Source organism: Talpa europaea (genome assembly GCF_964194135.1).
Source record: "Talpa europaea genome assembly, chromosome: 5".
NCBI lineage: Eukaryota > Metazoa > Chordata > Mammalia > Eulipotyphla > Talpidae > Talpa > Talpa europaea.
In genome coordinates this window covers 26167138-26182441 of record NC_140071.1, presented here as the reverse complement: position 1 = coordinate 26182441, position 15304 = coordinate 26167138, and the positions used below count along the sequence as shown (strand labels likewise).

The 15304-nt window shown below is 44.6% G+C and overlaps 1 protein-coding gene across 2 annotated transcripts; it reads right to left on the bottom strand.

Moving 5' to 3' along the window:
* Positions 1 to 8035: 8035 nt before the first annotated feature.
* On the bottom strand, positions 8036 to 13185 carry FST (follistatin; the record flags this gene model as incomplete). 2 transcript variants are annotated; one of them, XM_084233340.1, is made up of 6 exons in its annotated part: positions 8036 to 8118; positions 8862 to 9092; positions 9738 to 9962; positions 10287 to 10505; positions 10930 to 11121; positions 12967 to 13185. In XM_084233340.1, 6 exons carry the CDS (start codon positions 13049 to 13051, stop codon positions 8036 to 8038), a joined length of 1035 nt encoding a protein of 344 aa, XP_084089466.1. The 2 variants fall into 2 exon arrangements, with proteins under 2 accessions (XP_084089466.1, XP_084089465.1); XM_084233339.1 differs by having other exon boundaries at positions 8862 to 9089; positions 12967 to 13051.
* Between the last annotated feature and the right edge of the window lie 2119 nt (positions 13186 to 15304).

The window sequence follows — 15304 nt, the reverse complement described above, 5'->3', positions numbered from 1 at the left end:
TAAGTTATCTTTTATTTCTCACAGAATTATGACTCGTTTTCACATCATCTCTGTGTTAATAATGCAGTTACTATAGAAATACAACTAAGATAAAGTGTGATATATTTTTTATCCATGAAAAGATTCAGTTTCATTCCTATTGCCCTAAAAAGACTGACTTTTGTAGAGTTGTAATTTCTGTGTTTGGCTTATACATAGCACCATCACAATTGATATTTAGGGGTACAGAAATACATAGAAAATATGGGTATGTAACTAGAATGTGTTGAAATAGAAATAATTTATATCTTCTATAGACTGATTCTTATAAAACTAAACCAATTTTAAAATTCAGTGACAGGATGAAATTATTCCACTGAAGTTATCTGGGTAATTTAAAGAAATACCTTTATTTCAATAAAATTCACACACCATACAATGCAATCATTTAAAAAAGAGAGAGGGGGGCAGAGAGAGAGAGAGAGAGATGATTGAGATAGGAATGAGTCCAGGTCAGGTACAATGGCAAATAATGGAGAGAAAGTCCCTTCCACACTTGGTTCAGGCTATGAAATTTGGGTCATTGTTGCACCAGAGGGTTGGGGAATACCATCCTTGGAGGATTTCACTTAGAATTGCTTCAACCCTGTATTTCTAGGGCATCTATTTGCTTAGATGTCCCTGTTTTTAAGAGGTGGATCAGATGAGTAGCAGTTTTGGGTTCTTAATTCATGGGTGAACTTGAAGTGTTACTCTAAGAAGGTGATGTAGAACTCCAGGAAAAAGTTGTAGCTAAGTGCCAGGGGAGGGAAATAAGTCAAATACCAACTTACAAGAGGGTTCAAATGTAACTGTTCTTTATTCAAAATTCAAGTTTCTTCCTGATAAACTCACCGCTCAGTACATAAGCCTGGAAGGAATGGATGAGGCAAGTTTACAGTTCCTAGCCAGCCCCACTTAAGTCTCATTGGACTTAAGATAGTGGAGGATGAGAAAATTCTATTAGGGAAAATATTCTGCCTTGTAATGTTTATGGCCAAGTGCTTTTACTACCACCAAGGGTACTCCTACAGCATAAGGCCAACTATGTGTGGGAATCCTGAGGGTCAGACCCGGGGATCATGGCTGAACATGGCTTCTCTGGAATGGTGCTAGAGACCCATTGTTCTAGCTGCCTCTGGTACACCAGGAACTGGGGTTCACTCAGACTTTACAATGATTCTAAGGGCAGTACTTCTCAAAGATTAGCATGTGGGAAAAATCAGTTGAAGAGCTTCTTAAAAATATAGATTTTTAGGCCTTACGCTCAGGGTCTGAGGTAGTGCTTGAGAATTGTTATTTCTAACAAGTTCTCAGGTAAAGCTGCTCCTAATAGACTAGGCACTGCACTTGTTATAGTGTTATAGGACAGCGGAGAGGGGCAGCCCAAATCCCGCAAACCTGCCTATTCTATGCAGGGTTCTGCCATCCGCCGCATCAACACAAAACATATGAGACTTTAATGGGAAGGAACTTTAATAAAACTAGGAAACAATACAGGAAAGGCAAAGAGTCTAGTTTCTAAATGAAGCACCCAAAGTTACCCGTCCCCTCGTGCGTAAAAGTCCATCCATCTGGGATCGGCCCAGAGCAAGGCCCCAAAGCCTGCCACAAGTCTAAAGCATCTTCCAGTGGGGACCCACAGAAAAGGGTCAGAAACAACCAGACAAGCCCGGACGGAAAACAGCAAAATCAACATCAAGATAAAAGCTGCCATTGTCACCTCTCCACGGGTCTCATTCATATCTGTGTCACCCAGTTCACGACCAAAAGACAAATGCAGTTTCTTCACATGTGTCTAGGCTCCATGCGCCTCCTCCAGGTCTCCTGGCTACATCTTGCTTCCTTCCTCAGTCTCTTCTGCAGCTTCTCCTCTCCCTGCTCAGCTCCACCCTCCCTTGGGTAGGGCAGGGAACCTCCCCCTTTCCTGGGGACCACCCTGTTACAATAGGGCAGCCCCGATATTGAGTGGGTTACCTGGTTGTGGGTCCTCACCCCTGCGCTTAAAAGGGACTTATTAATACTCTACTACAGGCACACACAAAAGGTTAATAAAAGGTTTATTTACAAGGGAAAAGGAAATAAGGAAAATGTACAACTCAGGGAGAAAATAAGGAAATAAAGTCTTTAATGCGTCCTATACGATCCGCCGACCTCGAAACCCAAAGGCACTCTCAGAGCTGGCTGAACTCTGCTAGCTGGTGGAGAGCCAAAATGGGGGACCCCCCCCAAAGCCCATGTGTCTGCCTTATATCAACCTGGCTGCTTAACCCCACCCTCAGGTCCCAGCCACCTTCCCTTTGGTGGTGATGGGATTTGGAGTTCCCAGTGTCTTTGGCTTTGGCCTGGGGTGGGCGTGGAGTCCACAAAGCCTGTATGGAATTAGCTTTAGGATATCCTTTTCCCCCTAACACACCTTGAGTAGCACTATTTATATTTGAGAGTTTTATTGACTGTGTCCTGTTTCCATATTTTTGATAAATAAATTGCCCTTAGGCCATTTTAATGACCTCTAGAACACTGTTCCTACAAAGACCCTATCTCAGAAGTTCTAGGTATTGCTGACTTTTTAAATAGTCCAACTCCTTTGTTACCCGTTGTCATGAGGTCATAAACCCATAGCAATCTCAAGAAACTATCAAGACTAGCCTTCATCTGGTCTTTTATCACCACCACTTCTTATGGAATGTGCAATGACCATGAAAATATCCTCTCAATTAAATTGATTTATTCATTTTTGGGGCTGAAAAAGATAGAGCTTTATCAAGATCTCTTCATAGAACTAGAACAATGAATTCATTCACTTTACCTCCCTAGGATCATAATGTTGCCTCTAACTTTTGCTTATCCCAAATTCTCAAGAAAATCTTAGACGGCTGCTTTAGACAGAGACCTGAGTCCTTAGGGAATGAATACCAGAGACTTTTGATGGGAGGATATCTGGCTCTCAACAGTACCAGTTGGTTCCCTGACCATATCTTAAAATAGAAAAATGACAAATTATAACTCTGCCAGGACTACATTTGGTGTAATCCAGAGAATATGTTTTTAAGTGTCTGAAGGACTCAGCGGCAGAAATCTTTTTGGCATCAGCCAAGATAGCTGAAGTCCAAGGATGGCAAACCCTAGGGACCATCCAGTACTCCTGGGGGGATTCCAGCTAAATAGAAACTGGGATTCGGACATGTCTGGGCAGGTCTGATGAATACACAGGACAAGCATGCCTGGAGTCTATTTACATGACAGCTTTTGGCTGAAGAATGACTTTGTGCTGATCTGAATGGAAAGTAGAATGGAAGGAACAGAAATGTATCCATTTTAGGACCTAGATTTTGAAAAATCTTCTTTAATAAATTAATTTGTTAATTTATCTATCTTTTTATATCTGATAATTGTGAAATTACCATTACACTTTTTGACAATTTGGAAATAATTTTTTACTATCTTATAAACCTATAGTCCTCATGTAGGAATTCATATCAAATTTAAGAAGATTGAATTAATTTAGTTTACTACCAAGGGATTGGGTTGAGTGTGTGAAAAAAAGGGCAAAAGGCACATGTATTGGCTTTGAAAAGGGTGGTGGTAGATGAACTTTTCTAAATTTTCACGGGATACAATATGTTTACACATATTTGAACTAAGAGATGTACACATTTGCTACAGCATCTAGACCTTTGTGGAGTCTTGTTAAATACTACCATGGTTAAACTACTTTAAAATTATGTCTACATTCCATTTAAAAATTCTTCACTTGTGCTTCTAGTCTTGATTAGTACAATTCTTATCCATTGCATGTTCAAGGTAGAGTTTGCTTGATGAGACACAAATTCATCTTTGTTTTTCTTTAATTAGTAACAATGATTATAATCCTAGAGGACATTGTTTACTGATTGGTTTTTGTGTGCCATTCACAGAACTAAGTAAGAACTGTACACATTGAGTCTCTTAATTCTCACAGTAATGTTAGGAGACACTTCATTGATTACTTATATGGGAAAACTAAGGCACTGAGAGGTTAACTACTTATCCCCAGTAGCAAATTAATATATAGCAAGCAGAGAGGAGATGGGAGGTTTTGGGTTTTTGGAGTGTTTTAGTGAAGCTACTAATCACTACATTTTTTTAAAAGATTTATTTATTTATGCATACAAGAACTGGGGTACAGGCCAGAGGTGTGGGGGGTGAGAGGATTCACCAGAGACAGAGTGGGGAACTGAACAGGCATATCCACCGAAATACACTGCTGAGGGGAGCAGCGGTTGAGTCAGGGGAGGTCTGCTGCGCCATATGGGTAGCTCCCTGGCTGGGGCTTGAACTCATGCTGCAGATAGCTTCATAGGTTGCACCTTAACCCCTTGCACCACCAGGGAGGCCCCTAATCACTATATTTTAAGATCATTACAGAAAGACTTTCTTATTTTGAGTATGGCTTGGGTGTCAGGAATTTTCTCATTGCCCATTTGAGTCTTTGGAATAATTTTCTAGTTTTTTTTTTTTTTTTTTTTTTTTTTGGTGATACGAGATGAATTTTTTAACTACTCTGATATTTCCTAGGGAATGAGAATGCTTTCCTAGAGAATGAGAGAGAGATTCTATCGTGTACCTCCCCTTGGGAATGACTTAACATTTTTAAACTTTTTTTTTCCTGGCCAAATTTCAGGTTAATAGATCAATTGCAAGTATCAACATTCACTTGTTGATACTTCTTTTATCATTTGTGTGTTTTCTCTTTGAATATTTAAGGAAAAAAACCTATATAAATCTGTATTTTTTCTTTCTAAATCATTTAAGAGTCAGTTATACATGTTATGGTCTCTTTACCTTAATTTTTTTTTCTTTTCCCTAAATGCTTCATTGTGTATCTCCTAAATATGGCAATATTCTCTTTTTTTATGGTATATTCTCTTACATAACCACAGTGATAATCAATGTCAGTAAATTTGACATTAATACTTTATTCCAATTTTGTTAATTGGCCTAATAATGTTATTTCCCCTTTGGATACAGTTTCCAGTCTGAGGTCAGGTAGTTCATTTAGCTGCCAAGTTTGAGAATGCTGCCAATTATGCCAGGTTACTTTTGCCATACCCTGGGAACCAACCCCATATGCATACATAAATCTTAATTTAAGTAGACATATGATGAAAAGTAGACCACTGATTTTTTTCATTATTAGTAGGTATTTTGTAATACCTAATGGTGACTAGGAAGTAGTCATACTAATTAAAAATATTATAATAACTAGTACTGCTTGTATTAATTACATTATAAGTGAATTAGACATTTTTGAGTTATAGTTGAAATTCTATCAATAGCCTAGTGATAGTAGCTAATTTTAATTTTAAAAGAGTTATATTTTTTGGTACTCACTTGCCTAATGCAGAATATTGGAAAGGTAGGAAACTCCAAGAAGAAAAAAAGAGATTCTGTTTGGTGTTTGAGAGGCATGATGCTGACAAATATGAAACAAAATTTGCAAATAATCTAGATGTTATTTCAAAGACAAACTGTTGATTTTATCACTCTCCCTTGCTAACACACATTAGTGTCCCTTAAATTTCATGTTTTTACTTTGCCCATCAATCCCCAGTTAGCATCCCAGACAAAGTAACAAATCAATTTCAGGAAGGGCTGTGAAACCAAATCTGTCAGCTCTCTTTCCTTTCCCTACAGTTCATCCCTAGTGGCAAGCCAGTAGCTCCCGGGCACTGGAGAAGTTACGACTCTTGTTTTTTTGTGGCCGATGGCAGCCTATTTGTCTTCTGCTGTTCTTTCTCTGGAAACCCAGGGATGACAACTGGAAAAACCCTGACACACTAGTAATCATACCAACTCAGCCTACCCAAGAGGACCCCTCCTCTGCCTCCACCTAATTTCTCAGATGGTGACTATGGTTGAGAGCCAACAACCTTCATTTTAAAATTACTTATATTAAAGAAGTTTTCACAGAAGGGGTGAACTTTTAAAAAGAGCTTGGGTCATGGTCCTTGAAAGAAAGAACATATTTGTTTAGCAAGTTGGCAATATTGACTGTTCTTTGCTCTTTACCCCACACAGTCCCATTCTCTTCTCTATCTCCTATTTCTTTGACATAGTTTTTGATTGAGATGACACTGGTTTCTAACTTAATTTTTTTGGATTATTTTTTAATATATTTAGGCAATAAATCAGCATGCAATAGATTAGAAAATTGTGACTATCTGGTATTCTATCAATATGAATTACAAAGTATCCACAGAGATTGTCAACTGATGTCCCGAATGCCAATCTGAGGCTCTCAAGGTGACTTGGCTGTCTAGCTTCAGAGTGTCATTATTTAATCTCCATGACCCATGAGCATCATTGTGAAAATCCATCCCTACCCTATCATCACCTCACTAAGTCACTAGAATTCTAACACTATAATGCCTATTTTGTAGTTGACATTCTGATTTCTAGAGTGTGTTTGTCAAGTATTAGTCTATTTTCACTTTTCCTTGTGATTTGTCTTGTTTTTTAAAGATCTAAGATCTACTTTATTTAGATGAGGAAAGTAGGATAAAAAGTGCCCTTGGATATGGAAATGAGTTTGTAAACAAGGACAGCCAAGTTGTTTTTAAGGAGGACACTTTAGGCTTGCTGCATTGTAGAGAGCAGCCCCCTTCTATTTCCCAGGGGGCTCACTAGGCAGGTAGGGTGTCATTCCTCCAAATGTGTTGCCAGAGACCTCAGATCCCTTTATCTTTCTCCATGGAGGTGATTTATAATTTACCCTGTTTTGGAGTTTCTACTGGTCTAGTCATTTAATTTCAATGGTAACTCTCATTCTCAGCAAATGGATCATACACATTTTTACTCGAAAACCCAAACACCTTCTTTTCTATCATCAGCAGTTGAGACCATTGGCTTTTTAAAATTTTTTTATTTTTCCACTCATCATTTATTTACAAATACACATTATAACTTTTATATACATTGCACATTTACATGGTAGAAAAGTACAAAACTATATATTTAAATGAATTTATATTTAACTTGCCATGTTTGAAAATATAAAATTGCATCAGAAAAAAGTATTATGAAAAGCAAGAAACTTGAACTGATAAAGCTTTGATATAATAACTTTTCGTGACACATTGGTTGAAAAAGAATTGAAAAGGTACAGGAGTAGACTAGCTTAAAGGAAACATCTAACAAAAAGTTGAATGTGTGGCATCATCCCCTTCCTTCATTCTCCTGACACCCCTTCTTTCAATTTCTTTGGATCTGTAACATCTTAAAAGTACATTTCTAGAACTCTAACACTGCTACAACCCCTCTCTCACAAATGTCTTCATCACGAGAGAACCGAAGGAGGAGTTTCCTCAAAGATGTATCCTTTGTACCTTGTATTTGAATCAGTTATAATGCCTTTTGGTCAGTCAAGATTCCTTGTAAACAAAACCCGAGGGATCATGTATGTACAGAACAGGCAGCGGAGAATCCAATAAATAAACATGACAGAAACTGACATGCAAGTTTGTTAAAGTGGAAAAGGATCTAACAACAGTGCAATGAAGGGAGACAGATGAGTGAGTGAATAGTAAGGAATGAACTTAAATGGTTTACAAGGAAAAAAAGCTTTTACTTTACAAGCAAGAGACCTCACAATAAATAACAACTGCTCTTCCTTTCACGAATAAATTTCTTCAAAAACAAGGTGTACAGTCAACCAGACATTTTATGTATAAATTATAAAACATGACACAGTATAAATAAATGTCTACAAGTCTCAACTATGGGCCTCATCCAGTAGACCTCACAATGACCGCCTCTCCATGTCCAATGAGTAACAAGGTGACCTGGGAGAGAGCTTTAGGACAAAGGTCCTTCATGTATAGTTTTCCCCCCAAATAAATAAGCATACACTTATTTACAGTATGGACAATACATTTTTTCTTTTTCTTTCTTTCTTTTTCTTTTTTTTTTTTTTCGTTTGTTTTTGTTTTTGTTTTTTTGCCCAAAGGCTATGTCAACACTGACATTGGTGGAGGGTTTACCACTCTAGAATGGAAGATATAGGAAAGCTGTAGTCCTGGTCTTCATCTTCCTCCTCTTCCTCGGTGTCTTCCGAAATGGCTAGATGGGGGAATACAGGGGAGCTGTTGTTTAAATATGGACAACAACAGCGCAGAAGCAGCTCAGTGTACGTTTTCAAAGCCCTCTGATACAGCCATAATACAGCGTTGCATTTTTATGTGACTTGCAGTAAGATGCTTTTTTTTTTTTTTTGGCATCTGCTGTTACACAATAAGTTTAAAAAATTTTTTTTTAAAAAACATAATCTATGAAGTCAAAAACTGCAGAAAGTTCTGAAGAATCAATGGCTCAGGTTTTACGGGCAGATTCCTGAAATCAGATAAAAAGCGCTCTTGTGTTCTAGGTATAACTGCTTTGGGTCCTTAATTCAGAGTTAGTAGGGGCAACTGCGAAAAGCAGCAGCCTGTGTGTGATAACATAGAGCTGTCTTTGTAAAAGAAAAAAAAAAAAAACAACAACTGTTGATGCAGTTAGTTTAGATTTCAGTGTTAATAAAGCAAATAGCAAAGCACATTACTAAAGCAAAAGAATTAGGGGCAAATGACTGGAAATAGATTTTCAGAGGTAACCCCATCGATGATGACTGGACAAGTCCTAAAAAGCCAGAAAACATTCTGGGGGGATTTTTTCCGTGGATCACTGATTGCTGGTGGAATATAGCAGGTATCTAACATAAACGGAAAATGGCTTATTTGGGAGGTTTGCGTGCTTTTTCCGTCTCCATTCCCTAGGGCTGGCCTGGGAAAGCCTTACATTGCAGCAAGGTTAAAGATCACACTTACAGTTGCAAGATCCGGAGTGCTTTACTTCTAACAGCACACCTGAGGAGCAGGCAGCCTCCTTCATGGCACACTCGCTGGCGTAAGTGGCATTGTCACTGGCACAGACAGGCTCCTCAGACTTACTCTCAGGGCACAGCTCGTCGCAGAGGGAACACCGGCCCCTGCCAACCTTGAAATCCCATAAACACTTTTTTCCGCCAGTGCACTGGATATCTTCACAGGACTTTGCTTCTAGGATATAATACACCTGTGATGAGTAAGTTGATTCCCCCTTTTCTTCCTTTCTCTAGTCTCCGATCAATAAATACAAACATACAAGTTACTCACTAATGGGGAAAAGGATTGGAATGAAACTGAAACTCAAATACCCAGACACAGCCAGTTTCCTCCATATGATATGAATGCAAGAAAATTGCATTTTCTCCTAGAAGAGGAGTTCACATTATCCTTGAGTTAAATATGTATTTGATTACAAGTGAGGCCTTTTATAAAAGAAAGAATTCCATCAGTTATCAGAATCTGATAACAGATTTTAGGAACTGTTAAGTAATTACTTCTTGCTTCCAGCAAGTCTAGCACTTAAAAAAATGTGTAAAATTGAATGAGTTCTAAGTTTTCTAAGATGGAAAATTGTTTCCTGTTTCTTGCTGGCATTTGAATATATATATGTCAACACTTCTAGAAGACAACAGTTTCTGTAAGGAATGCTGTGGTCACGACAGTTTACCCAAGCTAGGGAGTATTTCTCTTTTGGGGGGAAAACTATGGGTTTGGGAGGTTTGGGGCTTATTTATTGGTTAACCCCACAGTTTTAACCCGAGAACTAGCCTTTCCCATGCTGTTTTCCCTTTTCCTTTCTCAATCCAGAATACCTACTGATACACTTTCCCTCATAGGCTAATCCAATGGATCTGCCCAGCAGACACGTAGCCTTTCTCAGGTGACAGGCGCTGGAGTAGGTCACCCCATCATTTCCACAGAGATACTGTTCAGAGGAGGTGGGCTCTGGGCAAATCCGGTTACATGTCACACAGTAGGCATTATTAGTCTGGTCTACCACACAGGTGGAGCTGCCAGGGCAGAAAACATCCCGGCAAGTCTCTGAAACAAAGAGGGAAACACACATTAACAGGCACCTTCTGGTTCTTGAGAGAGTACTGGATACTATCGAGGAAATCATGCAACTGAAGCAGTCAGCTTTTAAAAAGCACTTTCAGAATCCTGTGGTGTCCAAGTAACAATCTATTACTTTGGGTTGCCCCTTCTGTATTGCGTTTTTAGTTTTAAAGGTATCTTTACTTGGACGTCTTCTTTTAGGCTCATTCACAGTATAGTAAACCCCCACCCCACCCCCCAGTGGCCTTCAATAGGGTCTGGCTTATGTGTAAAGCCAGGATTGTCTTGCTCAAGAACAGTAGGACTTACTTTTACACTTGCCCTGGTACTGGACTTCCAGTTCTGGCTGCTCTTTACATCTGGCCTTGAGGAGTGCACATTCATTACGGTAAGTTTTCCCATCTAGTCCACAGACTGGACCCTTCCAGGTGATGTTGGAACAATCTGGAGCACAGACACAGCGGGGTTTGTTCTTCTTGTTCATTCGGCATTTTTTCCCAGGTCCACAGTCCACATTTTCGCATGTTTCTACAAATTGGATAGAGGTATGGATTAAAAGCAGGGCCAGACAGCATGCAGATCAGCTAGGAGGGCTGCAGGTAGCTTGTGCAATCATGTAGACAGAGAGTTATAGGCCCAGGGGCCCAGGCCCTCTCCTAGAAGTTGAGGAGGGACAGTGGGTTGTTTCTCAGCCAAAATCTCCCAGAGAGAGGTTTGGCTGGCTTCACCACCAATACCTGGCGAAGAAGTCCAGGAACTTGTGCAGATTTTGTTTTGACTGCAGTGTGTAACAGACAGGATTTGACTTAATAATGGCTTACCAGGGCTGGGGGAGCTAAGAGGGGACCCATGAACAAAGCTCTCCTAGTCCAAACTCCAGCTGGGCAGTGGGTAAGTTGAGGGAAAGACGCCCTCTACTGAGGGCCTGAAAATTGGGGAGGAAGAGTCCTACCTTTACAGGGGATGCAGTTGGGGGCGCCCCCATTGAAAATCATCCACTTGAAGAGGGTGTTGTCATTGACATCCTCCTCAGTCCAGGAGGTGCTCAGGCGGCCCGTGCTGCAGCACTCCTCCTTACTAAGCTCTGTCTTGTACAGGACCTGGCAGCGGCCGTTCTTTGCTTGGCGGAGCCAGCAATTCCCAGCTGCGAGGAGACAGGGGTGGGAAGGTGTGTGGGTGAGTGCGCCCTGGAGGAGGAAGAGGCTTCCCACGCCTGAAGGAAAGAGACCCGGCTGGGTGGGTAAGGAGCAAAATTGAAGCAAAGGGAGGGGGAGAGAAGCAAAAATTAAATAAATCCGAAGGGAGTGAAAGTTGAAGGAAAGATGGGGGAGGGACCCAGACTGGGGAGGTGAGAGGTGGGCGAGAGGGAGGGAGGCTGGAGCTAGAAGCCAGAGCGCCCCAGCCCTATCGATGTCAGTTTCCAGTGACCCAGACACAACACGTGCAGCTTGCATTGACTTTTACTAGACTGTTTACTTTTATTCGTCCCATTTCATAACCTGCAGCGACTGGAAGAGCAGATTAAAGAACCTGACAAAAACAGGATGCGACGGATGTTTTTACATGTTCATTTCACGTAGGCGGTGCGGGTATTATTTGTGACAAGGGTTAAGAAAGTAGGAGAACTTGAGAGAGAGAGAGAGAGAGAGAGAGAGAGAGAGCGCGCCCGAGACAGACACACACGCAGGAACAGATCAAGCAAAAAACGGCACTTGTGAAAAATGAAAGCAAAAAAAGCAACCCGGCCCTGCCCGGAGCTGCCCCGCGCGGCCTCGAGGCGCAGCCAGCCCGACGGGCCCGTTTTGCAATCCGCCAGACCCAGAGGACGCCCGCGGCCACCGGGATCTTTCGAAATCTCCAAGGATTGCTTTCCCGGCGCCCACGTTCTGGGCACCCAGGCTGCGCCTCGCTCCAAAAGGTGGGCAACCGAGCGCAGTGCGGTGTAGACGGCCGGGGGCAGTAGTAGCCAGGAGGACAGCTTACAATGCACTTGAAATGTTTAACGCAGAAGCAGGGAAAGTTACACGTCTATCTCAAGAGAAGTGCAGGGGGTGGAAAAAGCAGAGGAGGCAGCGTCCTGCCATTTCATGGTAGCATATACCTATTTCATACCTACACGAAATCTTTGCAAGCAATTTCTCCCTCTTTTTAATGTTCGGGGCTTGGTCAGGAAGATTTCTCTTGAATCATCAATGTGTCTTTAATAATTGCAAGCAGCTCTTATGAAAAATTCTACCCAAAGACTAATTGAAATGAATACATTTCATTTAAAAAAAGAACTTTAGAAATACGCTCTTAACGCATCTCAGAATTTAAATCGATTGTGGACGCCTCACAGTTCAACAGAAAGTTAACAGGAGAATAAAGCAAAGGGGAAAAATTGTACACTATTCAAAACACTGCGGGGTAGTTTTTTTTTTTTTTTCCCAGGGGTTGGGGGGAGGGGGCTGGTAGAAGTATCCACTAGGCAGAAAGCTCCTTCCCTCTAAAATTTTCAGCACCCACATTTCCAAGTTTGGGCAAAGTTTCTGAAACCACGTCCCCCAGGCACCTAAGAAATTTCATTATACCTCCCCTCCCCCAGCCTCCGGTCATTTTTCAAACTACCCAAAAGATGTGGGAGGCAGCGATGTTATACTGCACAAGGGTCAAGTGAAATCTCCAGGCTACTGATGCTTGTCCCCTTCTTCAGAGCCAAACAGGAGAGAGAACCTCCAAACTCATCCTGTCCAGAACTTGGAGCATCTAACCCTAACTACCGAGAGCAACTCCAGCTCGCTCCCTTCCCTTTTTAAGGATAACCGCGCTCGGAACTCGGCTCCCAGTCCCAAAGTGTCAGTGCCTGCCGCCTTCCCGCTCGTCTCCATCCCGGAGTCCCAAGTTGGTCCAACATCCGCGAGCCCCACTCTCCGCACAGCCCAAGTGGAGCCCCCAGCAAAGTCCCAGCCCCTGCCCTCCGCCGAGCTCCCCGCGCGCCGCGCTCGCTTACCCTGGGCGCCGCGGTCCTCCAGGAACTGGCAGAGCAGGAGCAGCAGGAGGCAGAGCCCGCCGGGCGGGTGCCGGGGCCGGGCCATCCTGGGGGCCGGCGCGGGACGCGGGGCGAGGAGCGCGGGGCGCGGGCGCGGGGCGCGGGGCGCGGGGCGCGGGCGCGGGGAGCGGGTGGCTCGGAGAGCGGCGCGCGTCGCAGAGGCGAGCGGCGGAGGCGCAGCGATCCCGGCGCAGCCCCGCGCTCGCCGCCGGCCGCCCGCGCGATTCAATGGACGTCAGAAGCCGGGCGCAGCCGCGCTTTAAATCTAGACGGGGGTCTCCGCGGTGTGCGGTGGGCGGTCTCCCAGGGTGTGGGGCCGTGGGAGGGCGGCGGCGAGCGCGGGTGTGCGCGGCTCCTTGGGGGTGGGGAGCTTTTAAAAGTTCAGTGTGAATCAGGTGACATTTCCCACCTTCTGGAAACCCTTCCCAATTATCTGCTGGAGGTGCCCGAAATCAAAGCGGCAGGAGGGGAATCGCCGAGTTCTTATTTGCGTAGGAGCGGGAGGGAGGGGGAAGGCGACCGGGGCGGGGGGTGGGGGCTGCGCTTCGGGGGTGGGGAGTGGGGAAGAACACCCACTTCTGGTCCTGCACGCCGCCGGTGTGTGTGTGTGTGAGTGTGTGAGTGTGTGTGCGCGCGTGCGCGCGCGCGAGGGGGGCGCTGGAGGAGGCGGCGGGCGGAGCGGGGGTGTGGGGGGGGGACCCCGGGAGTTTGTCTCCGCGCTGCAGTTCCTCAGCTCCAGAAAGACTTTGCAACCGCCCAGACAGCCCGGGGCGGCCGAGTTATCCCGCTCCGGGCCGGGTCGGAACGCGCCGGCTAAGCCGGGGCGCGCTGCAGTTTTAGTCCCCCACAGCCTGGGCGCGGGACCCGGCGAGGTTTTGTGTCTGGGTCTGTGCATGCCTTGGCGGTCACCCCCTGCACGGAGTTGTGGCGAGAACCCCGGCACCAGCTCCTTCCACCCTGGCTAAGCGGGGCCGAGGCGCGGCCCTTCGTCTGGAAGAGTGAGAAGCGAACAAAAATGTTTAACACCTCAGGCCTGATCGCCCCCCACACCCCCCCGCCCCATCACCGTCTCGCCCAGTCCCTTTCTTTTCTCCCTTTTCACTTCGTCGCGTCTGTAGTCGGAGCCCCGAGCGGGGGCGCCGACGTAGGCGGTCTGCCCCCCCTCTCCGGTTCGGAGACTCCCCAGTTTCTGTCCTGTCCTGTGTGTCTGTCTCTCTCGCAGCCTGGTCTCCTGGTCTCTCTCTCTCTCTCTCTCTCCACACACACACACACACACACACACACACACACACACACACACTCACACTGTCGGTTCGCGGAATAAAAAAGATTGCAACATCGATAATGAACTTCTGTAGCCTCAGTTTATTAAGCACAGTGCCTGGCTTTCTTCGCTGAAAGTTGGCGGGTCTCTCATTTATAACATTTTTGGCACCGCTGAATGAAACTGAGGAGGCGATATTTCCTTTTATATAAAACGATTACTTCACGGAAAATGCTATATTGTTTATTCCAAAGCTGCCATTTAAATGTCTATTCTTTTCGCTTCTGGAGCCCGAAGGTCAACAGACAGCGAAGTATGCAGACAAAATTCTTGGACATTCGCAGGTCACTAGATTTGTTCTCCTACGGATTGCAAACCCGCCCCTCCTCGCCCCCACCTCGGGTCAAACCTCCCCCCTGCCAGTCTGTAGCCCCCCACCCCTCCTCTCGCCCTCCTACCCCATCTTCCACACCCCCCCTCCCACCCCCTCCACAACTGCAAATAACTCAGTGATAACAGATTTTTTTCCACCAACTGCAGGAGATAGTGCTAATCTTTTAATAAAAGATCCCATTACAATGGGATCTGTCTGGACAGACTATAATAGATCCCGAAATACAGCCGTGCTAATATTAGAAGACAGTTGTTTGGGTGCCTCTCAGACGGGCCCAAGCCCCCCTTTGAAAGTGGGCATGAATCACAAAGCCCCGCGGCCGCCGCACCTGCACCGCGCGCACTCGGTGCAGCAGGCTGGTAAAAACGGGTGACCTCGCCGCTGCTTTTCGCTTTATAATTACCGTCGTGAGCACGCAAGGGAGGGGCGCGGGCGGCCCGGGGGTGGGGGGCGGCTGGCTTTTTGCTCACTTCAGACGGCTCCGGGGGCTCCACATCCTTAATCTTACCAAATTCATTCTTTTTCTCTCGCCCATCTTTCTCTCCCTCCCGCGCACCCACCCACCCCTCCGGTCTTTCCCTCGCTCGGCTCTGACTCTGCCCTGACTCTCCCCCGCCCCTCCCCGCTTTCTGTTCCCGTCT